The 26,015-nt window shown below is 41.2% G+C and overlaps 1 protein-coding gene across 2 annotated transcripts; it reads left to right on the top strand.

Moving 5' to 3' along the window:
• The first annotated feature begins 17,330 nt into the window (after positions 1-17,330).
• Positions 17,331-19,650, top strand: LOC103708070 (basic helix-loop-helix protein 80-like). 2 transcript variants are annotated; one of them, XM_026805001.4, is made up of 8 exons: positions 17,331-17,789; positions 17,911-18,087; positions 18,194-18,259; positions 18,330-18,398; positions 18,490-18,573; positions 18,693-18,842; positions 18,968-19,059; positions 19,142-19,281. In XM_026805001.4, the coding sequence occupies exons 1-7, from the start codon at positions 17,424-17,426 to the stop codon at positions 19,031-19,033; spliced, it is 978 nt and encodes a 325-aa protein (XP_026660802.3). In that variant the 5' UTR covers positions 17,331-17,423; the 3' UTR covers positions 19,034-19,059; positions 19,142-19,281. The 2 variants fall into 2 exon arrangements, with proteins under 2 accessions (XP_026660802.3, XP_008791059.3); XM_008792837.6 differs by having other exon boundaries at positions 17,332-17,789; positions 18,944-19,059; positions 19,142-19,650.
• The last annotated feature ends 6,365 nt before the right edge of the window (positions 19,651-26,015 follow it).

Raw genomic sequence — 26,015 nt, 5'->3', positions numbered from 1 at the left:
AACAGGAGGGTTAAAAAATAAGGAGGAAGTCATAAGAAAATTGAGATTTTTAGTGCAGAGATGTTATGCATGGTTATAGTCATAGAGACAGATTGAGTTGATAAAAATGCCAAAGGGATTATGTGCATCCCTCCTTAGGGGCTCGTTTGGTTCGCAGGAAAAGAAGGGAGGAAAGTATGGTCAACGGGAAAGTAATTAGATGCCTCTTGTTTGGTTGGAGTTTTCAAAGGAGAGAGACGGAAAAGTTGGATTTCCATGGGAATATGATTTTCATATTTCATGGGAAAGTCTTTCCCATGAGAAACATGGGAAGTTACTTTCCCATGAGAAACATGGGAAGTTACTTTCCCATGAGGCGGAAATCACTCTATTTTTACTTTTTTCCAAAAAGACCCTTCAGCATTGAAGAAGCATTAAAGAGACATTAAAGATCTAATTTTTATAAAGAGCATAATAGAAATTATACATAACTTTTCCAGAAAAGTGGATGGCCAACCAAACATAAGCACTTTGAACATTTGTCACTTTCTCATGGTTAATCAAACATGCCAAAAGTACTTTCCTAGGCATCCTCTTCCAGGAAATTTGTTTCCCAGGAATCATATTCCTAGGAGGGAAAATGCTTCTCGCGAACCAAACGAGCCCTAGAGGTATCTAAGAATATCTCTCTTACAAAAATACACCTTTTTGGGTAAAACATTAAAATATCGTTTTTCGACGCACGCCTAATTATATCTATATAAGGAAAAATGCCGAAAATATTGGATGTAGTTGTTGTGCTGATGCATGCACCACCAAATAGGGACATAAATGGTTGTCTTAGAGAAATGCCATTCAAAATTTCAACATGTCTTGCTAGGCCTTGTCATATGCCATCTAGGGATCTCCATGCATGCCAATTGATGCATGAAACATCTATATAATATAGGTGGTTGAAGGCAAAGAAGGAGAAGCTAGCCAAGTGGAACTCTTATCTCAGCTGGTCTGCATCCCTTCCATCTGAGAGTGATCCAGGATTTGAATCTTTCTAGTGGCAATTCCAGATCGATATATACACATTTAGGTTTTGAATATACGCCATAATACGAATGCATGCTTTAAAATATGTATATAATTAAAAATAAAGAAAACTTTTAAAGTCTAGATTCATGTTTTGACTCAAAATTATATATACACACACACACATATATTTCTAAGAAAAAGACTCAAAAGCCTTCTGCATTCTACAACCAAAACATGATGAACTCAAAGATTATCAAATCCCAAATCAGTGGGTCACTAATGTGCTGCAATGAAAAGAACAAATCATTAGCACATCAACACACCACAACAAAAAGGACCCATATTAGACATAAGGCACCATGAGCTCATGAACAGAGCCCACACACACACACACACACACACACACACAAATATACACACCACATTGTCATCTGTGGCCATTTTGTGGTCAAGTATAGTGGCGTCTCTGCATGATGATATTGTGGCAACTTTAGTACAATAGATAGCATATGACACATGAAAAATGAGTGGAAACTATTAAAAAAATTGGAGCTTGTGGTGCATGAATAATGGTCACAGATTTGTCACATTCATGAAGATATAAAGATAAGGTTGATAATATAACTGTAGTGATGGTACTGGTCTGCCACCCCACGAATGCGACGGCTGCGACAAACCCTAATATAAGATATCTCAAGTAACACCTCATGGTAATTACCCTTTTTTTTGGATTAATCGGATAAATTAAACCATTCGAATATAGATACATTAGCAAATAAAATATTCATGGTAATTACCTCTTTCAAAGTGTATCATAAATCATCCTACCAACAGAGAAAAAATTTAAGCCATAGATATACTCCAAAAATAGCTGCTCGAAATATATTTTTCGATACATTTGGTTCATGACCAGAATTAGAGTCGAAATTGGATTTGAATTTGAATACCAAAGGGGACTCAGAATTGAGTTTTAGGAGATTGAGCCATTCCAATTTCTTTTTGTAATCACAAATGAGAATATAATTTTCTTTAATCAAACAGCTGGAAGTCACTTGTTCTTATTCTCATGGCAAAATCTAACTTCTTCCGACCAAATATGCTCGATCGAAGTGAAATACCAACATACCAACACTGTGAACTAGAGACGTGTGGGTGCATCTTTGTATTTTTATGTTTATTGGGGCATTTAAGTCTCCCACATGTCAGGCTAGGACCACCAAGAGAGAGTTATGCCTTGAGTACTACTCTTCCTCATAATTCGCATAAGATAGGGGTTAGTTTGGGCCATGCATGCATGTTACATGATTATAATACTTCAACCTCTTTTACTATGTGATCGTCATAAACCAATTGCAATGATATAACACTATCGAGATATCGCTGTTCACTTTCAAAGAAATAAAAAAAAAAAGAAGGACTGGGTACAAGGAATGAAAATTGAGAGAATTCGATAGAGACAAATCATTTATGGCATCTCTTCCAACAAAATCTTACATTTTGCAGAGACTTAGGATTCAAATCCTGAATATTGCTCAAAAAACAAAAACATTATTTGTATCTATGCATAATGATATAACACCATCGAGATAGCGATGTTTAAACTGCCGGAGACTCTTGTATGCCACAATGTATCCTTTATCCTTTTTGAGATACATGAAAGTCCAGGCTGGTTGTGGTAGGCAGGCGGCGCACTTGTGATATGACTACTATTGGAGATGAGCTTAGGATAGTGGGAAAGGGAACCACCTATGCGAGAGAGACTCTATCATGATGATTGAGTGGATTCGTGGTGTAGAGCGACAAAGTGATGGCCACCCAATGCTCAGGGATATCCAGAGGCTAATGTCAGGTTGCCGCTCTATTCAGATTGCTCATGTATATCGGAAGGCGAACAGAGCTGCAGATTGGGTCCCCCCCCCCCAATCTCTATGTCATCTTATTTCTCTTGACTCTGTTGGTAACACTCATGCCAGATTGACGTGAGCTACCATTGTACCAAAAAAAAAGAAAATACTCCTCTCCTCTAGAAGTGACCTCAAAAGTAGGTCTGCAAATGGGTTGTGTTTGGTCGTCATCCGGCTTGATTGATTCAAATTTGAGCCAAAATATAGCTCCACCAGTGTTAAGATTTAGATCTTGATGGAGAACAAGATTGGTTGGATTTGGGGAGGGCGGATCTTTTGAACTTGTCATGTCAAAGTTTAAGGGGCCACATATGAAATTTTAAGCTAATCTCTCTCTCTCCATTGAGAATGGTGTGTTTTATTCCAATCACGGCTAATTATATCCTGCACCATATAGACCAATATGGCCATGCACCATGCCAGTTAAATCATCTCATTCCCATGGGCCAATTACCAAGATGAGGACATGATGAATGACGTGACATATGCAGCGCAGAATATATATTCTTTCCAATTAGATGTTTCATGCCATACCCAACTCAAGTTCACCTTCTCATTTTTCTTAATTTCATACATGACTCGTAATTCTTAACTTCAGCTATAGGTTTAGGCTAGGTGAAGATGGGTACAGGTCAAATACAAGCTACCAATACCTCTATCTCCATTATAGAAATCCTTACAACTCTTGGATGTGGTAGATTTTTACTGGCCGTGCAACTTTGAGTTTCATCCAACTCATCAAGATTATTGGATTTAAATGGAAAGAGAATTCCTTATATATATATATATATATATATATATATATATATATATATATATATATATATAGTTCTCTCTCTCTCTCTCTCTCTCTCTCTCTCTCTCTCTCAAAATCCACCATGCACCATTTTGCATAAAATCCCTATAAATTGATCCGTAGATCCATAGCTTGAGATCCTTCTACTAGATAGTTCCCAATAAATTTCTTCTACCAGATGAGCCCTAGTTTTCTAAGGCTTCATTTACTTCATGTTCCTAATTTATATATACAGACTTCATGGGTAGATGGGGTTTTAGACAATCAGCTAGAATGATTTTTGAAACCTATTTATATATTTTTAATAAAAGGATTGATCATGTATGGATTCAATAAATTTAAAAGAGTAATGCTACCGATCCCATTCGCATCCCTGCTAAATTCTCTGTGTTAATGTGGCAGGATATTGGTGCCCCATTCATGAGGGATTGGGAACTATCATGAGAAATGGTTGAACCGAAAACACCATGTTAGCCCTAGAAAGTAGAAATATGAGCGCAGTGTCATAGAATTTTCTTATCTTTGTAGAAATCGATATTATGTAAAGGAATTTCGCATATATGACCTCTAAATATACTTATACCCTTAGATCTATAATTTACATGCATACCTTTCAAATTACTTTTATATACATTAATTAGAAAGGAAGTTTTTATTTAGGTAAAAAATATGGAATACCGCTGCAAATTTCATATTATCAAAGTCAAAAATCGGCGCAAGGATAATTTCGCAGATTACATTATATTTTAGCCTAGTCGAAGTCTAGTTACATGGAAGAACAATTGTGGTCCACCCACAGAAGTTACACTCTTGCATGTGCTATTAAAGTTCATATTGGCAAGAACATTTTACATACTTAATGACACATGTTTTGGTTGGGAATTTTAGTTAACCATTTTAGCATATAAGATCTGGATTTCAAGCTTTATTGTTGTTACTACAAAGAGTTGGTATTATGTCACGACCCCCGCCCCGTTCCCGGCGGGCCGCCGCGACGGTCCTAGGGTGCGGGTAGGCATAAGGCCACCAGCCACCACGTAGAACCCTACTACCTATCAATCATCAATAAATTCTGAAAATTTTGGCATGATGCATGCACAAAATGATCACCTTTCCTATGGTGACCTGTCAGGATTATCTCATTACATACAACAACGCTACCTGTCAGAGCAGCAATCACATAACCTGTCACATAACGAACCTGGACAATATACATCAATACATCATCACAGGCATATAACTCAACTGTATAAAAATCTGGTTCCCATCCATCCATGGTCAAACCCATATCCACAACAGGATCTATGACTGTAACTATACACTAAATACAACAGAAGGTTTATAATACACCAAAAGGGGATAAACCTCTATCTACATTATACTATACTATACTATGGAGCGGCACAGCTAGCAGGCAATCTCTAACCCTGCTCTTCTCTATACAATACCTGCCCTGCAATCAAAAACACCAAACTGGGGAGTGAGTATATGAATACTCAGTGAGTGGAGTAGAGAGTACTATGCACATGAGACAGAATATAATCATGGCTCGAGATGAAATCTCAAGATCAATAACAACATGAACATGAACTCAACATAGAGAATATGGAGTAAATCATCAATATCACCACAATCAATATCAACTCATCTGAAGCATATATGGAATAATCAAGTAAACATATATGCTACTCATGAATATGCTCAACAGATCATAATGCTGGAACATACAAATCAGGTGTCAATATGCTAAAATCATCACTAGACAGCTGTCGGGAGGTGGGTTTTACGCCCCAGGCGAACCAGCAACAACTCCCTACTGTCACATGCATATGCAAGATAAGACACCATATCGATAATGTAAATGCTAAACAGCTGTCGGAAGGTGGGTTTTACGCCCCAGGCGAACCAGCAACAACTCCCTACTGTCACATGCATATGCAGGATAAGACACCACACTAATCATGTAAATACCGGCCAGTATCCAGAACAGAAATCCATCTCACATCTACATACTAAACGGCACCTCGCGGGAATTCTACATCCGCGGAAAGCCATACTGCACCTCGCGGGGTCTTACTATGCCCGGCGGCAAGCAGAATATAAGTCGTAGGACCGGCCGATCCTACGCCTAGGGCCGTGTCCCCCCCTAGGAAGGGACTGGGCTCCGCCCACCCAGAAGGCTACTATGTGCACAAAGGCCGATGTTCAACCCCATCGACTATAGGTGTCCTGCAGATACTGCCAAGCCATGCATAAATGCCATAATGCACCCTCCCAATACTCTACTAAAAAGGAGCATAATTAAGACTACCACTCACTCGACTCCGACCCAATCATAAACTAACATTAGGGTTGGGAGTGAGGGGTCAAGGGTGTGCAATGCAACTCAATATACCACTGAAAAGGCTCTACAAATCTTTGAAATGGAGGAAATGAAATCAATTTACAAAAGAAGTTATTTCACAATTTGGAACCAATTTAATTACTCATAAAAGAGTATAATCAAGCTACGACTCACAAGTCTTTAAAATAGAGGAAATGAAATCAATTTGATTACTCATCAACCCCTCGTAATTCCTCTCAATGTTCCCTCAAATGCATGTATAGAATAATCAAGCATGGAGAATCAAGATTATAGAGGAATCTACTACAATATCAATCAATATGCTCAAGTGGAATCAATTCACACTTGGCGACATTCATGAAAATGAATTAAGGATGCTCATGGTGCAAAGTACATGACTCCCACTCACCTGCCAATCCGGCACGGCCTCGATACGCCTCTAGAATTCTACAGCAGGCAGTGGGGAACTTCTTCCTCTCGTTCCCTAGCTTCTTGCCCAACTGTGACATGCATTTACCATACATTTAGTCTTGTATCAAGGTCATAATCTACGTGCCAATTATAATATAGGGAACTTTAATTGATTCAACTCCCCCGTTCCCTAAATCTTTTCTTTTCTTTCTCTTTTTCTTTTTCTATTAATTAACTCATAATTTATGTGTATTAGGGACTCCCTTGCATGAGTACAAGGTCTCCCTTAGCCTAATCTAGGCTTAATACCCTATTATGGCATGAAATCCCTTATTTTTCCACCCGGATGAACAGTAACCCGAACTGACAGTGGGTTACTTCATCCCGGTTTTGATCCACTTCCAGGACTCCAAATTTGATGAAATTTTTTACCTAACATTCTACACTCATAGAGGATTCCAAAGAGATAACATGCATCATCATCGGAGTCCGTTTGACCCCCTAAATAATTCGCCGAAGTTGGGACTTCGACACAGTTTTTCCGTAGTGCCGGAAAAATTTGTTAAAATCCGATTCTTCCTCTTTTAACCACCTCTACAACCCTTATCCGACCCCTCTAGACTATATCCACCCTTTGTATAGCCTAATGTCATCAAAAGACTAGATAGGGACGGATATTTACCTTTTTCTTCTTGTGAAACTTGAGTCCTTGCGTAGAAGGGAAGGAGATCTACACTTTTTCCTTCAGCTGGCAGCGCAACCGGAGCTTCCTTGCACCTCGAATCCCCTCCCTCTTTCTTCTTCTTCTTCTTCTTTTTTCTTCTTCTTCTCTTTTTCCCTCTCTCTGTGTTTCCACGCCTGAGACCTCCTCTCCCTCTCTGTCTCAATTCCCTCTTCTCAGCCAACCCACCGCCAGACAACCCCCATTTAAGTCAAATCAAAGCACTATTCACCTTTGTTTAATATTATTAAATTCCCATTTTGCCCCTAACACTTCAACATATCTACAACTATGCCATTATCTTTTGATTCCTTCCAATTTTACCCCTCATATCAATTTTAAATGACTATTCTATCCTTTTTTATATAAAAAAAAAATATTTTGGGGTTATTACATCCTCCCCCCCTTATATAAAATTCGTCCTCGAATTTAAAAGAGTAAATTACCTGATTACTCAAAGAGGTGAGGGTATTTGCTCTTCATACTTTGCTCCGACTCCCAAGTGCATTCTTCAACATTGTGCCGGTGCCATTGGACCTTTACCATACATATTTCCTTATTTCTCAGCTTTCTGATCTGAGTATCAAGAATAGCGACAGGAAGTTCTTCATAAGAAAGATCTTCTTCTACTGTAACTTCCTGCACTGATAGCACATGAGATGGATCCGGCACATACTTCCGGAGCATAGATATGTGGAATACTGGATGCACATGGCTGAGGTTTGGAGGCAGTGCTAATCTGTAAGATACATTGCCAACTTTATCTAATATTTCAAAGGGGCCAATGTATCTGGGACTAAGCTTGCCCCTCTTTCCAAACCTCATTACCCCTTTCATAGGAGAGATCTTTAGGAACACGTGATCCCCCGTGCCAAACTGCACATCTCTCCTTCTGACATCTGAGTAGCTCTTCTGCCTACTAAACACTGTCCTCAACCTTTCCTGTATCATTGGCACTTTTTCTGATGTCTCTCTGATCAAATCTGGTCCTTCTAGGTGCTTCTCTCCAATCTCAGACCAGCACAAGGGAGATCTACATTTCCTCCCATAAAGTGCCTCATAAGGTGCCATACCAATAGTGGAGTGATAACTGTTATTATATGCAAACTCCACTAAAGGTAAGTATCTGTCCCAGCTACCTCTGAAATCCAGTACACACATTCTGAGCATATCCTCGAGGGTCTGAATGGTCCTCTCCGATTGCCCATCTGTTTGAGGGTGAAATGCTGTACTGAAATCAAGCTGAGTTCCTAATGCCTCATTGAGTTTCTGCCAAAATCTAGAGGTAAACTGTGAACCTCTATCTGATATAATAGAAACTGGCACTCCATGCAGAGATACTATTTTATTCACATATATTTCGGCATACTGAGCTACTGAATATGTGGTTTTCACCGGTAGAAAATGGGCTGATTTTGTCAATCTATCCACAATCACCCAGATGGAATCATATCCTTTTTGTGTTCTGGGCAGCCCGACCACAAAATCCATAGTTATCCTTTCCCATTTCCACTCGGGCAAAGGTAACTCTTGCAACAGTCCTGTTGGCTTCTGATGTTCAAATTTCACTTGCTGACAAGTCAAACAAGAAGCCACATATTTGGCCACATCCCTTTTTAATCCGTTCCACCAATATATGCCTTTGATATCATGATACATTTTGGTGGAACCAGGATGAATGCTATAGGGAGTGTTGTGTGCTTCATGCATAATCCTCTGTCTCAGATCTTCCACATTTGGCACACATAGCCTACTGCCACATCTCAACATTCCATCTACAATCTGAAACCTTTCTGACTGTCCTGATTGCACTTCTCCTTTCAGTTTCACAAGGATTGGATCTAAATCCTGTGAAACTTTGATTTCATCTATCAACCTCGGTTTCACCTGAAACTGTGCAATCAAAGGACGAACCTCTAATACCTCAAAAGATAGTCCCTGAGCAAATAAATCTGCCAGATCTCTGACTATCTCTCTCCTCTGGCCGGAGATGTGAGATAAACTACCCATTGATTTCCGGCTCAATGCATCTGCTACAACATTAGCCTTGCCCGGATGATACAGGATTTGGCAGTCATAATCCTTCAACAGTTCTATCCATCTTCTCTGTCTAAGATTCAAATCTCTTTGCTGCTGAATGTACTGGAGGCTTTTATGATCAGTATATATTTCACATTTCTCACCATATAAATAATGCCTCCATATCTTTAATGCAAATATGACAGCAGCCATTTCCAAGTCATGAGTGGGATAGTTTACTTCATGCTTTCTTAGCTGTCTGGATGCATATGCAATCACCTTGCCATTCTGCATCAATACACATCCCAATCCCACTCTAGAAGCATCACAGTAGACTACAAACCCGCCTGTATCTGTGGGTAGAGTCAAAACTGGAGCTGATGTGAGGCAATCTTTCAGCTTCTGGAAGCTCTGTTCACAAGAATCTGTCCAAGTGAACTTAACCTGCTTCCGAGTCAGCTTTGTTAATGGGGTAGCTATTTTCGAAAAGTCCTTTACAAACTTCCTATAGTACCCAGCCAGACCCAGAAAACTCCTGATTTCTGTTACATTTGTTGGTCTCGGCCAATCCATAACTGCCTCAATCTTCTTGGGATCCACCCTGATTCCTTCCTTACATATTATGTGTCCCAAGAATCCAACTTCTTGTAGCCAGAACTCACATTTGGTAAGTTTGGCATACAGTTCATGTTCTCTCAAGGTTTGCAGTGCTATCCTCAAATGCTCTTCATGATCAGCCTGACTCTTAGAATATATGAGGATATCATCTATAAAGACTATCACAAATCTGTCAAGATAGGGTTTAAAGACCCTATTCATCAAATCCATGAATGCTGCTGGGGCATTTGTCAGCCCAAATGGAAGCACTAGAAACTCATAGTGCCCATATCTCGTTCTGAATGCAGTCTTCAATATATCTTCCTTTCTGATTTTTAACTGATGATACCCAGACTGCAGATCAATCTTCGAGAAGTACTCAGCCCCTTGTAATTGATCAAACAGGTCATCTATCCTGGGGAGTGGGTATCTATTTTTGATGGTCACTTTATTCAGCTGTCTATAATCTATACATAATCTCAGCGACCCATCCTTCTTCTTCACAAACAGAACTGGGGCACCCCATGGTGATGTACTGGGCCTAACAAACCCCTTGTCTAGCAGATCCTGCAACTGCACCTTCAACTCCCTCAGCTCTGTAGGTGCCATACGATAGGGAGCAATCGATATAGGGTTTGTACCAGGAAGAAGTTCAATACTGAACTCAATTTCTCTATCAAGTGGCAATCCTGGTAATTCCCTTGGAAATACATCAGGATACTCCCTAACAACTGGAATCTGCTGCAGATCCACAGACTCTACCTGGGTGTCCATCACATAAGCTAGATAGCCTTGACACCCCTTTCTCAGCAGCCTCTTTGCTTTTACTGCAGACACCAAATTCATTGGGATCTCACTCCTGTCCCCTTGATATGTAAATTTTCCCTTATCTAAAGGTCTGAAGATAACACTCTTTTCTTGGCAGTTAATGGTGGCACGATTGTCTGATAACCAATCCATGCCCAGTATGACATCAAAGTCTAACACTGCCAACTCAATCAAATCGACTGGAAGTGTCTTACCTTCTACCTCTACCACACAGGTAGGATACACATATCTCACTTCTATACTATCCCCTACAGGTGTGCTAATAACTAAGGGAATATGCATCAATATCTTATCCTTAGCTAACTTTTTAGCAAAATAAGGGGACACAAATGAATGGGTAGCTCCAGAATCAAATAACACTCTAGCTTTAATCTTATCAATGAGGAGCATACCTGTCACAGCTGCATTCGATGCCTGTGCCTCTTGTGGATTTACCGTAAACACTCTTCCTTGCCCTCTGCCTGCTGGGGCTAATGGCTGAGATGGTCCGGCACTCTGCTGTGACGCTGGTGTCTGACCTCTGCCTCTGCCTACAGGCCCCCTACTACTAGGCCTGTCCATCTGCACAGAAGGGTAGGATGTTAAAGGCACAAACTGCTGGGTGACACCCTGCGGGCATTCTCTGACAAAATGACCCGGCTGTCCACATCTGTAGCACACTCCCTGACCCATTCTGCATATGCCAGGGTGCTGCTTCCCACATATGCCACACACTGGCCATGATTGGAATTTGGATTCAGTTCTGGCCATAGTGACCGGAGGACGAGGTGCTGATGGTAGAGAAGCATCCTGTGACTGACCTCTTCTCCTCCACTTCCTCTTACGTGGGGCAGGTGGAGCTGAGCGTACAGACTGCTCCGTCGGGCCCTCCGGGAGACTTGCTCCCTCAGATCTACCTCGGCTGCTTTGCCCTTTTCCCTTACTCATTTTCCTCTGTTCTCTTTCAGCTCTTTCCTCTTTGTTTCTGATCTCCCACTGTTTTGCTTTATCAATCAGCCTAGACAAGGTGGGGACCTCTACTGCCAGTACTGCATTATACAGCGGGGAAATCAAGCCCCGCTTGAATCTTTCTATCCTGGCAGCTTCAGTGGGAATGATGTAAGGAGCATACTTCCCCAATCTAGTGAACTCACGAGCGTACTCAGATACACTCATTCCAGGCATCTGCTTCAGCCTCTCAAACTGAAGAGCTCGATTCTGCCTCTCAGCCGGAGACAAAAACTCATCCATCACTGCTTGCCTGAACTCTTCCCAGGTTGGAGGATTCCTACTGTATAATCTGTCCTCCACGTGCCTCTGGTACCAGCCCCAGGCATCTTCTTTCATTGTGAGCCCTACAAGTTCTATTGCCCTTGCATCAGAACAGGGCAGTCTCCGTATCATCTTTTCAGTCTCTTCCAGGAATCTTTGAGGATCTTCACCTTCTTCCCCCTTAAACTCCGGGGTTCTGAGCCTCAGAAATTCCTGTACAGTAATCCCCTCATCATCTAGAGCCCGCCTGGCCAAACTTCTTGGCACAGCTACAGGAGGTGGGATGGATACTACTGACGGGGCAGGAGATTTCCCCCGAGCAATCTGCTCCCTCAGAGCCTGATTCTCCGCCAGTAACTGTTCCATCAATGCATCTCTACTTCCTACCTCTCCTTGATCATCAACCCTCCGTCTATCAGCAGGAGGAGATTTTTCTATTTGGGGCTCGACATGTGCAGAACCCGCATCCAATGCTATATCTGGCTCCATTTTTCTTGGAAGTATTCTTTATATGTCTCTAAAAGAGTCAAAAAGAGAGGGCAGTCGTTACACAGAGCCATAATATATTTTACTGAATTGTAAATGACTCATAAATGAATATACAGAAAAATCCTATGCTCCATAGTATAATCCTATACTTAATCCTGACTCACCCTATTGCTCTGACAGGACTCTTGTTTAACCTTTTCTCTGATACCAAGCTTTGTCACGACCCCCGCCCCGTTCCCGGCGGGCCGCCGCGACGGTCCTAGGGTGCGGGTAGGCATAAGGCCACCAGCCACCACGTAGAACCCTACTACCTATCAATCATCAATAAATTCTGAAAATTTTGGCATGATGCATGCACAAAATGATCACCTTTCCTATGGTGACCTGTCAGGATTATCTCATTACATACAACAACGCTACCTGTCAGAGCAGCAATCACATAACCTGTCACATAACGAACCTGGACAATATACATCAATACATCATCACAGGCATATAACTCAACTGTATAAAAATCTGGTTCCCATCCATCCATGGTCAAACCCATATCCACAACAGGATCTATGACTGTAACTATACACTAAATACAACAGAAGGTTTATAATACACCAAAAGGGGATAAACCTCTATCTACATTATACTATACTATACTATGGAGCGGCACAGCTAGCAGGCAATCTCTAACCCTGCTCTTCTCTATACAATACCTGCCCTGCAATCAAAAACACCAAACTGGGGAGTGAGTATATGAATACTCAGTGAGTGGAGTAGAGAGTACTATGCACATGAGACAGAATATAATCATGGCTCGAGATGAAATCTCAAGATCAATAACAACATGAACATGAACCCAACATAGAGAATATGGAGTAAATCATCAATATCACCACAATCAATATCAACTCATCTGAAGCATATATGGAATAATCAAGTAAACATATATGCTACTCATGAATATGCTCAACAGATCATAATGCTGGAACATACAAATCAGGTGTCAATATGCTAAAATCATCACTAGACAGCTGTCGGGAGGTGGGTTTTACGCCCCAGGCGAACCAGCAACAACTCCCTACTGTCACATGCATATGCAGGATAAGACACCATATCGATAATGTAAATGCTAAACAGCTGTCGGAAGGTGGGTTTTACGCCCCAGGCGAACCAGCAACAACTCCCTACTGTCACATGCATATGCAGGATAAGACACCACACTAATCATGTAAATACCGGCCAGTATCCAGAACAGAAATCCATCTCACATCTACATACTAAACGGCACCTCGCGGGAATTCTACATCCGCGGAAAGCCATACTGCACCTCGCGGGGTCTTACTATGCCCGGCGGCAAGCAGAATATAAGTCGTAGGACCGGCCGATCCTACGCCTAGGGCCGTGTCCCCCCCTAGGAAGGGACTGGGCTCCGCCCACCCAGAAGGCTACTATGTGCACAAAGGCCGATGTTCAACCCCATCGACTATAGGTGTCCTGCAGATACTGCCAAGCCATGCATAAATGCCATAATGCACCCTCCCAATACTCTACTAAAAAGGAGCATAATTAAGACTACCACTCACTCGACTCCGACCCAATCATAAACTAACATTAGGGTTGGGAGTGAGGGGTCAAGGGTGTGCAATGCAACTCAATATACCACTGAAAAGGCTCTACAAATCTTTGAAATGGAGGAAATGAAATCAATTTACAAAAGAAGTTATTTCACAATTTGGAACCAATTTAATTACTCATAAAAGAGTATAATCAAGCTACGACTCACAAGTCTTTAAAATAGAGGAAATGAAATCAATTTGATTACTCATCAACCCCTCGTAATTCCTCTCAATGTTCCCTCAAATGCATGTATAGAATAATCAAGCATGGAGAATCAAGATTATAGAGGAATCTACTACAATATCAATCAATATGCTCAAGTGGAATCAATTCACACTTGGCGACATTCATGAAAATGAATTAAGGATGCTCATGGTGCAAAGTACATGACTCCCACTCACCTGCCAATCCGGCACGGCCTCGATACGCCTCTAGAATTCTACAGCAGGCAGTGGGGAACTTCTTCCTCTCGTTCCCTAGCTTCTTGCCCAACTGTGACATGCATTTACCATACATTTAGTCTTGTATCAAGGTCATAATCTACGTGCCAATTATAATATAGGGAACTTTAATTGATTCAACTCCCCCGTTCCCTAAATCTTTTCTTTTCTTTCTCTTTTTCTTTTTCTATTAATTAACTCATCATTTATGTGTATTAGGGACTCCCTTGCATGAGTACAAGGTCTCCCTTAGCCTAATCTAGGCTTAATACCCTATTATGGCATGAAATCCCTTATTTTTCCACCCGGATGAACAGTAACCCGAACTGACAGTGGGTTACTTCATCCCGGTTTTGATCCACTTCCAGGACTCCAAATTTGATGAAATTTTTTACCTAACATTCTACACTCATAGAGGATTCCAAAGAGATAACATGCATCATCATCGGAGTCCGTTTGACCCCCTAAATAATTCGCCGAAGTTGGGACTTCGACACAGTTTTTCCGTAGTGCCGGAAAAATTTGTTAAAATCCGATTCTTCCTCTTTTAACCACCTCTACAACCCTTATCCGACCCCTCTAGACTATATCCACCCTTTGTATAGCCTAATGTCATCAAAAGACTAGATAGGGACGGATATTTACCTTTTTCTTCTTGTGAAACTTGAGTCCTTGCGTAGAAGGGAAGGAGATCTACACTTTTTCCTTCAGCTGGCAGCGCAACCGGAGCTTCCTTGCACCTCGAATCCCCTCCCTCTTTCTTCTTCTTCTTCTTCTTTTTTCTTCTTCTTCTCTTTTTCCCTCTCTGTGTTTCCACGCCTGAGACCTCCTCTCCCTCTCTGTCTCAATTCCCTCTTCTCAGCCAACCCACCGCCAGACAACCCCCATTTAAGTCAAATCAAAGCACTATTCACCTTTGTTTAATATTATTAAATTCCCATTTTGCCCCTAACACTTCAACATATCTACAACTATGCCATTATCTTTTGATTCCTTCCAATTTTACCCCTCATATCAATTTTAAATGACTATTCTATCCTTTTTTATATAAAAAAAAAAATATTTTGGGGTTATTACATATTATCAACATTATTTGCAGAGTAATGTAAAAATATATTAGTTGTAGTGGAGAAGGCTTTTTGATTAGTTTAGAAAAATTAGTGCTACAAGAAACAATTTAAAAGATTTCCAATTCTCTAGATCTACACTCATCTAAAATGTTTTCCTCAAAGGGAAGCCCCAGCATTGTGAGGACCCGTGACGAGGGGAATATAGTGAGGATCCGTATGGACGTGCATTTAGTTCCATATCAGTTATTCGCTGGATAAATTTTGAGTACTTATATAGGATCAAGGAATCCAAATAATATCTTCCGGCTAGCCATTTTGAATAAGGTCTTGGATTGTTACAAATTGTATCAAAGCAAACTCAACCCCATAACCTATGTGGACTAGGGGACACTGCAGCGCGGATCCATTGTGAATCAATCAGTATATGAAGAAAATTAATAGTATATGCTATTTCGATTCGTAGAATACTTGGTAGTTATGACAAGCAAAATTGTGATAAAAAACTTCAAAGTTTGGCACTACACGTCGAATGCAAAAGGTTCTACATGAGAAAGTTTATCGTCACCGACAATTTCAATGCTACTTTGTATCTTGCACAAAGGAGACATCAATGTCATAAAAGTCATCTTTATAAAAGATGCAACATCATGATGAACCCCTAGTAGTCTTCTCATTGTAGAAAAGATTTCATGCTCACATGACATTCAAAGGATCTCATGGTGTTATTAAATCAGAGAAGGGTTCTTGCTTAGGATTAAAAACAGAAAGGCTTTTTTCTTTTTTTGGGTTCAAGAGAAGTTGGATAATGATAATAGTTGAATGATGTTTATATTTTTCAAAATAAAATAACAATAGTTTACAAACAATAAAGCAAATGGACTTTGGCTGCTCAAAGTTTTTTGTTTATGATAGAAATAAATGGGGGATTCTCATTTGTTTTTGTATTTCTCGTGGCTTCACTACCACCTCCTATAGAGTCATTGGGTGTGTGAGAATCCATATTGCTATGTATTTAGTCCCACATCAGCAATATATAAATTTTGGATATTTATGGAGGTTAAGAAATCTAAATAACACCTTCTTAGCTGGTCATTTTGGATGAGATCCTAAGTTCCTTCAAGATATGGAAATCCTACAAAATGGCAAGTGAAACAATGCATTTGGAGGCCCTCCTAGAAGAGTTACATTCTCAACAGGCATCTTGTTTCTCACTTCAGATCATTATGTAATGTAAGTTTCTATACATATTAGAAGTTCTACAAAAGACTCCCAAAGTCACCAACTTAAAGGAAAGAAAGAAGGGACAAACTCTTTCCTCCTTTTACATCCTATTATTCCTCATTCCCTACTTTCCTTTAATTATTGACTGTCAAGTCTTCTTTGGATTTTTCCCAAGTTTTCAGTCGGTGGTTGTTGAAGGTTTAAGGATAGATTCTCCATCTAATGGTGCTATCATGGATTGCCTAAAACCATAGATACCAGTCCAACCCTATCATATCATATCGGAGTTATTTAAGTTTTGGTTGCCTTAAGAAGTCATGATGTTAATTATGTAATGAACCAAAAATGGATTTGCAATCAAAGACAAAAGGAGGACATCACCTTGGGCTCAATTTGGTCTCTCTGGAGATTATAAAAACCTCTAATGCTAAAACACAGCAGAGTAAAAGGGTGGATAGAAAGAAAATTACTGTAAGAAATTATACCTTACACCATGTACACTACGTCAGCGGTGCACTGTAGGAACAAACCGAGATGAGGTTAGCAGGGCGGCGATCCAAGATGAGCATATGATGAATGAGGATCACAGGAACCAAAAAAAAACAAAAAGCTTGTATATAAACTAAACCAGGCCAGGCCTATCCTGCCCTACTGCTCATCTGGCCTCCACATCCATTGCCTTCTCTTCGGCTTTTAATCTCAATCCTCAGCTCACCACAATGGAAGGCTTCTCATACCAGCAGTACCACCCTTTCCTTCTCGACTTTGCTGCAATTCAAACCACCCCCTTGGAGATGCTTCTCCCCCTAGAGCAAGTTGGAGAGATGAGCAATGACTCCTCTTCTCCCTTCCCTTGCTACTACTCTCCTGAAGTCATCGCAGAGGTCTCAGCTACTGATGCCAGTGCCTACCAGAGCAGCAGCTCTCTTGATACTTCCTTGAAAGCTCCTTCAGTTGAGAGCAAGAGGACTCCTTCCTCGGTGGTAGTTGAACCCCATGATGAGAAGGTCTGCAAACAACGAGGTCCTATGGAGAAGAAAAGGAAGGCTGGAGATGGGACAAGCTTGTCTTCTGGTCAATCCAAGGTAAGGAGAGCAGATATCCGAAACTATGAAAAAGACCTTGGTTTTTTTAATTCTCTTGTAGCTCTTGCTTTCAAATATATCTTATTTTCTTTGCTAAGTACTATTTCATGCTGATGTAAAGGAAAGTAAGAGGAGCAAGCAGAGAAAACCCAATAGTAAGTTGAAGGGAAAAGAGGACAAGAAGCCCAAGGATGATGATTCCAAAGCCACAAAGGCTGGCGAAGAACCCCCTGCAGGGTACATTCATGTAAGAGCCAGGAGAGGTCAAGCAACAGATAGTCACAGCCTTGCAGAAAGGGTATTCCTCAAGATTTCAACACATTTTTTTTTTTTTTTTTACAATTTTGTCCAAATTGGTTTCTTATATAAAACTCATGGCTCGGACCATGTCAAATGGTTTTCAGGCCAGAAGGGAGAAGATAAGAGTGAGAATGAGGATGCTGCAAGGCCTTGTTCCTGGCTGTGATAAGGTAAAGCTTCTCTATTAGTGCACTATTTTGTATACATGGCAAAATATTTGCTAATGTTTTTGATCTGCAGGTTAATGGAAATGCCCTTATGCTAGATGAGATAATTAACTATGTGAGATCTTTGCAGAACCAGGTTCAGGTAATCATAAGTGATGTATTTGCAGGCTCCGTTCTTATTAATTAGCACATCTGGAGTGATTCTAATGGAGCATTTGTTGCATCATGTGCAGTTTCTTTCCATGAAGCTCGCTTCTGTGAATCCCATGTTATACAACTTTGGAGTGGATATTGATGACTCCATGAACAAACCAGAGGTAGATAAAAATCCCAAACTTGGCCTATATATTGTTTCCTTTCATTTTCATGCTGCAGGTGTATAAATTTCTGGATATGTATTAAATGCTGATGGATCTGCAATAATAAATTTCTGAAGATGGAGATCATACCACAGCAAGTGCCACTTGTGAACCAAACCACTCACATCCAGCCTCCATCTATTGAGAATGCTGCCAAGAACTACCAAATAGAAGATCCTTCAGATCCTCTTTTACTAAATTGCCAGCAACCCACAGCCTTCTCACAGGTCTTTCTCCTTCTCAGAAGGCTCATTTATTTAGAACAAAGCTTTAGACTGAGAACCCAAGCAAAGCCATGTCCTTGTCACTGAATAAAGAACTTTTTCAGGATGGTGGCAGTTTTATGATGCAGGTGGGAGGACAGAGACATCAATTTCTCAATAAAGTAGATTTCACCAATATGTGCTCTTTTCAGTAGATAAAGAAGAGCCTTTGATGCCCTTGGTATGTTCTTCTTCTTTTTTTTTTTTGACTTTTCTTACATCAAGTGGACTACCCTTCTCATGTTTTCCATGGTTCTTTGCAGTACGTGAAAGAGATGCTCCTGCGGCCATAGGGGAGACAACTGCACAAGATACCTAGGTGGAATGGTAGCTTTCATTGTTCTTGTAATGGTTTTTCACTACGATGCCTTGGTCTGATTCCACGTGAAGGAGAGTCTCCTCGGAAGAAAAGCCGACAACAATAAGGCCATATCTCCTGGGGATCCTTGCTGCTGGCTTATTGGACCAGTAGGTTTCTGCACAAATTCTGAAGGACTGGTCCTGATCTTAATCCTCAAAAAGTAATAATAAGAAAAATTTAAAGAGCTGTTTACGTTATTAGAGTCTCTCTTTTTTTGTAATCTTTACAGTTTTACACAGGAAGAGAAGATAAGGGTCTTTTCTTGAATCATATGAAGCTGATAAGCCCAGACATCAAGATGAAGTTTGTTTGCTACTTTTTCTTTTGTTTTTTTCTGAGAACGTTTATGTTTCTTTATAGATTCTCTGGACGCTAGCAATATTATTACTACTATCACTACTGTTACTGTCACCATTATTACTATTTCTTTTATTTAAATGGCATGGTTAGGTAGCCTTAAAGTAGATAGAAGAAGAACATCTATTAACTGGGATGGGATCTTTATTACTACTAATATTACAACTATCATCATTACTACCACAACTATTATTACTATTACAATTATTACTATTTTTTTTTTAGATTAGATGGTTAGATGGCCCTAGAGTAGATACAACCTATAGCATCAGTACGAAGAACATCTCGTAATTAGGCTGGACCTGCTCAACTGGACTCCACACCATAGAGTCTGAGAGTTAGCCGGATCGAAGGCCACCCAATCAACCATCCTGTTTGCCTCCCTATAGGTGTGAATAGCCTCAAAACATATTTACGTAGATATGACCTCCATCATGTCGCCAGGACGGAAAGAGAGAAAACTAGGTTAGGCAACAATTTGGTCAACCAACCGATGATGGTCATTAAGTCTCCCTTCAAGATAATATTAAGGCTCCAGCTCCTGGACTGAACTATCATATCACTATTTTTTTTTATTTCTGCAAAAAGTTAGGCCACACCTGACTTTCACTAAGAGAATGAAAGAAGCGGATACAAAAAAAGAATAAATAAATGAAAAATGAAACATCTTCCTATATGTAACAACCCAAGACCTCATCCAAAATGGCTAGCCGAAAGGTATTATTTGGGTTCCTTGATCCTATATAAGTACCCAAGATCTACCCAGCGAATAACCGATGTAGGACTAAACACACGCCCGCACGGATCCTCACATACTCCCCCTGTTCAAGTCCTGACGTCCTTGTCAGGCTAAGGGTTCAAATCTAACCATAAACATCACGATTGGCCCGTGGTCAGCCCCAATAGATCCGTACTGCAGTGTTCCCTAGTCCACATAGGTTATGAGTTGGGTCCACTCTGATACCATTTGTAACAACCTAAGACCTCACCCAAAATGGCTAGCGGGAAGGTATTATTTGGGTTCCTTGATCCTGTATAAGTACTCAAGATCTACCCAACCTGATATGGGACTAAACACATGCCCGCACGGATCCTCACACTATATGATCTGAGCCGAACCTTTCAAGTCTATGGTGGATCGCGGTTGTATCCTTCACGCAGAAGGATTCACCTTCATTCGCACCCATATCACCCACTACATAGATCTCAAAATACTCCAAATTCCATAATCCAGGACAATTCTGAGATCGATGTGAACCACTTTGACCGCTACGAGCAGGATTGGACAGGGTCAGGAGCAAGATCTGCCACATTGGGAGGCCGAGTTATAGGCTAAATTTTCGGAGGTCATAATTTGGCCATATAACGTTCGATTGAGTTGATTTTTTTTTTTTAAATCGGCCAGTTTTTTGAAATCTGTGATGTGACGCCTCGCCCTTGAGGAGGGGATGCCTCTAGTAATCAAGCCCAAATTTTACCATTTAGGGCCTGAAATGGGCCGGTCAAACTGAAAATTTTCTTTTCGGGTAAGACTGACTGAGTATAGCTCTCTATCCGAGACAATCAAGGGAAGCGATAAAAGGCAGAGTTGATGTAAATGTAATAACCCAATTTTTTTTTTTTTTATATAAAAAGGGATAGAATAGTCCTTTAAAATTGATATAAGGGGTAAAATTGGAAGGAATCAAAAGATAATGGCATAGTTGTAGATACGTTGAAGTGGTAAGGGTAAAATTGGAAAGGAATCAAAAGTTAATGGCATAGCCGTAGATATGTTGAAGTGTTAGGGGCAAAATGGGAATTTAATAATATTAAAAAAAGGGTGAATAGTATCTTGATGTGATTTAATTGGAGGGTTTGAGCTGGAATGAAACCGAGAGAAAGAGGGAGGGGGTTCTCAGGCGTGAAACAGAGGAAAGAAAGAAAGAAAAAGAGAAGAAGAAGAAGAAGAAAGAAAAAGAGGAAGGGGATTCGAGGAGGAAAGAGATTCCGGTTGCACTTCCAGCTGAAGGGAAAAACGTAGATCTCCTTCCCCTCTACGCAAGGACCTCGATTTCCAAAAAGAAAAAGGTAAATATCCATCCCTATCTAGTCTTTTGATGACATTAGGCTATACAAAGGGTGGATATAGTCTAGAGGGGTCGGATAAGGGTTGTAGAGGCGGTTAAAAGAGGAAGAATCGGATTTTGACAAATTTTTCTGGCACTACGGAAAAACTGTGTCGAAGTTCCAACTTCGGCGAATTATTTAGGGGGTCAAACGACCTCCGATAGCAATGCATGTTACCTCTTTGGAATCTCCTATGAGTGTAGAATGTTAGGTAAAAATTTCATCAAATTTGGAGTTTGGAAAGTGGATCAAACCCAGGATGAAGTAACCGGCTGTCGGTCCGGGTTACTGTTCATCCGGGTGGAAAATAAGGGATTTCATACTATAATAGAGTATTAAGCCTAGATCAAGCTAAAAGGGAGCTTGTACTCATGCAAGGGAGTCCCTAATACACATAAATGATGAGTTAATTAATAGAAAAAGAAAAAGAGAAAGAAAAGAAAAGATTTAGGAAACGGGGGAGTTGAATCAATTAAAGTTCCCTATATTATAATTGGCACGTAGTTTATAGCCCTTGATACAAGACTAAATGTATTGTAAATGCATGTCACAGTTGGGCAAGAAGCTAGGGAACAAGAGGAAGAAGTTCCCCACTGCCTGCTGTAGATTTTTGGAGGCGTATCAGGGCTGTGCCAGATTGACAGGTGAGTGGGAGTCATGTACTTTGCACCATGAGCATCCTTAATTCATTTTCATGAATGTCGCCAAGTGTGAATTGATTCCACTTGAGCATATTGATTGATATTGTAGTAGATTCCTCTATAATTTTGATTCTCCATGCTTGATTATTCTGTACATGCATTTGAGGGAACATTGAGAGGAATTACGAGGGGTTGATGAGTAATCAAATTGATTCCGAATTGTGAAATAACTTCTTTTGTAAATTGATTTCATTTTCTCTATTTCAAAGACTTGTAGAGCCCTTCTCATGGTATATTGAGTTGCATTGTACTCCCGTGATTCCTCACTCCCAACCCTGATGTTAGTTATAATTGGGTCGTGGCCGAGTGAGTGGTAATCTTGATTATACTCCTTTTTAGTAGAGTATTGGGAGGGTGCATTATGGCATTTATGCATGGCTTGGCAGTATCTGCAGGACACCTATAGTCGATGGGGTTGAACATCGGCCTTTGTGCACATAGTAGCCTTCTGGGTGGGCGGAGCCCAGTCCCTTCCTAGGGGGGGACACGGCCCTAGGCGTAGGATCGGCCGGTCCTACGACTTATATTCTGCTTGCCGCCGGGCATAGTAAGACCCCGCGAGGTGCAGTATGGCTTTCCGCGGATGTAGAATTCCCGCGAGGTGCCGTTTAGTATGTAGATGTGAGATGGATTTCTGTTCTGGATACTGGCCGGCATTTATATGATCAGTGTGGTGTCTTATCCTGCATATGCATGTGACAGTAGGGAGTTGTTGCTGGTTTGCCTGGGGCGTAAAACCCACCTCCCGATAGCTGTCTAGCATTTATGTTATCGGTATGGTGTCTTATCCTGCATATGCATGTGACAGTAGGGAGTTGTTGCTGGTTCGCCTGGGGCGTAAAACCCACCTCCTGATAGCTGTCTAGCATTTATGTTATCGGTATGGTGTCTTATCCTGCATATGCATGTGACAGTAGGGAGTTGTTGCTGGTTCGCCTGGGGCGTAAAACCCACCTCCCGACAGCTGTCTAGTGATGATTTACATATTGGTGTGGTGTCATATTCGATGTATGCATATGGCAGTAGGGAGTTGTTGCTGGTTCGCCTGGGGCGTAAAACCCACCTCCCGATAGCTGTCTTATTGATGATTCAGCCTATTGACACCTGATTTATATGATTCAGTACTATGACCTGTTGAGCATATTCATGAGTAGCATATATATTTACTTGATTATTCCATATATGCTTCAGATGAGTTGAGATTGATTGTGGTGATATTGATGACTTACTCCATATTCTCTATGTTGAGTTCATGTTCATCTTGTTATTGATCTTGAGATTTTACCACGAGCCATGATTATATCTTGTCTCATGTGCATAGTACTCTCTACTCCACTCACTGAGTATTTATATACTCACTCCCCAGTTTGGTGTTTTTGATTGCAGGGCAGGTATTGTATAGAGAGGAGCAGGGTTAGAGATTGCCTGCTAGCTGTGCCGCTCCATAGTATAGTATAGTATAATGTAAATAGAGGTTTATACCTTTTGGTGTATTATAAACCTTCTATTGTATATAGTGCATAGTTACAGTCATAGATCCTGTTGTGGATATGGGTTTGACCATGGATGGAATGGGAACCAGATTTTTATACAGATGAGTTATATGCCTGAGATAATGTATTAATATATATTGTCCAGGTTCATTATGTGACGGATTATGTGATTGCTGCTCTGACAGGTAGTGTGTTGTATGTATTGAGATAATCCTGACAGGTCACTATAGGAAAAGTGATCATTTTGTGCATGTATCATGCCAAATTTTTCAAGATCTATTGATGATTGATAGGTAGTAGGGTTCTACGCGGTGGCTGGTGGCCTTATGCCTACCCGCACCCTAGGACCGTCGCGGCGGCCCGCCGGGAACGGGGCGGGGGTCGTGACAAAGCTTGGTATCAGAGCAAAGGTTAAGAAGAGTCCTGTCAGAGCAATAGGATGAGTCAGGATTAAGTATAGGATTATACTATGGAGCATAGGATTTTTCTGTATGTTATTTTATGAGTCATTTACAACTCAGTAAAATATATCATGACTCAGTGTGTAACGACCATCCTCTCTTTTTGACTTTTTTAGAGAGATATAAAGAATACCTCCAAGGAGAGGACCTGCTCGTCCTGGAAGGAGGATGGAGCCAGATATAGCATTGGATGCGGGTTCTGCACATGTCGAGCCCCAAAGAGAAAAACCTCCTCCTGCTGATAGACGGAGGGTTGATGATCAAGGAGATGTAAGAAGTAGAGATGCATTGATGGAACAGTTACTGGCGGAGAATCAGGCTCTGAGGGAGCAGATTGCTCGGGGAAAATCTCCTGCCCCGTCAGTAGTATCCATCCCACCTCCTGTACCTGTGCCAAGAAGTTTGGCCAGGCGAGCTCTAGATGATGAGGGGATTACTGTACAGGAATTTCTGAGGCTCAGAACCCCAGAGTTTAAGGGGGAAGAAGGTGAAGATCCTCAGAGATTCCTGGAGGAGACTGAAAAGATGATACGGAGACTGCCCTGTTCTGATGCAAGGGCAATAGAACTTGTAGGGCTCACAATGAAAGAAGATGCCTGGGGCTGGTACTAGAGGCACGTGGAGGACAGATTGTACAGTAGGAATCCTCCAACCTGGGAAGAGTTCAGGCAAGCAGTGATGGATGATTCTTGTCTCCAGCTGAGAGGCAGAATCGGGCTCTTCAGTTTGAGAGGCTGAAGCAGATGCCCGGAATGAGCGTATCTGAGTACGCTCGTGAGTTCACTAGATTGGGGAAGTATGCTCCTTACATCATCCCCACTTAAGCTGCCAGGATAGAAAGGTTCAGACGAGGTCTGATTTCCTCGCTTTATAATGCAGTACTGGCAGTAGAGGTCCCCACCTTGTCTAGGCTAATTGATAAAGCAAAACAGTGGGAGACCAGAAACAAAGAGGAAAATGAGCATGGGGAAAGGGCAAAGCAGTAGAGATAGATCTGAGGGAGTAGATCTCTCGGAGGGCCCGATGGAGCAGTCTGTACGCTCAGCTCCACCTGCCCCACGTAAGAGGAAATGGAGGGAAAGAGGTCAATCACAAGATACTTTTCTACCATCAGTACCTCGTCCTCCAGTCACTATGGCCAGAACTGAATCTAGGTTCCAATCATGGCCAGTATGTGGCATATGTGGGAAGCAGCACCCTGGCAGATGCAGAATGGGTCAGGGAGTGTGCTACAGATGTGGACAGCCGGGTCATTTTGTCAGAGAATGCCCGCAGGGTGCCACCCAGCAGTTTGTGCCTTTAACATCCTACCCTTCTGTGCAGATGGACAGGCCTAGTAGTAGGGAGCCTGTAGGCAGAGGTAGAGGTCAAGCACAAACATCACAGCAGAGTGCTGGACCATCTCAACTGTCAGCTCCAGTAGGCAGAGGGCAAGGAAGGGTGTTCACGGTAAATCCACAAGAGGCACAGGCATTAAATGTAGCTGTGACAGGTATGCTCCTCATTGATAAGATTAAAGCTAGAGTGTTATTTAATTCTGGAGCTACCCATTCATTTGTGTCCCCTTATTTTGCTAAAAAGTTAGCTAAGGATAAGATATTAATGCATATTCCCTTAGCTATTAGTACATCTGTAGGGGATAGTATAGAAGCGAA

The sequence above is a fragment of the Phoenix dactylifera genome, chromosome 4 (assembly GCF_051530095.1).
Source record: "Phoenix dactylifera cultivar Ajwa chromosome 4, Ajwa_hap1_PhDact_Kaust_v1.1, whole genome shotgun sequence".
Lineage (NCBI taxonomy): Eukaryota > Viridiplantae > Streptophyta > Magnoliopsida > Arecales > Arecaceae > Phoenix > Phoenix dactylifera.
The sequence above is the reverse complement of the archived record's forward strand: the minus strand, read 5'-3'. Positions and strand labels throughout refer to the sequence as shown.

Coding starts and splice junctions, on each gene's coding strand:
- LOC103708070 (XM_008792837.6), top strand. CDS start 17,424: ATGGAAGGCTTCTCATACCAGCAGTACCACCCTTTCCTTCTCGACTTT. Junction 17,790..17,910: donor TGTCTTCTGGTCAATCCAAG/GTAAGGAGAGCA, acceptor GCTGATGTAAAG/GAAAGTAAGAGGAGCAAGCA. Junction 18,843..18,943: donor AACCCACAGCCTTCTCACAG/GTCTTTCTCCTT, acceptor GAACTTTTTCAG/GATGGTGGCAGTTTTATGAT.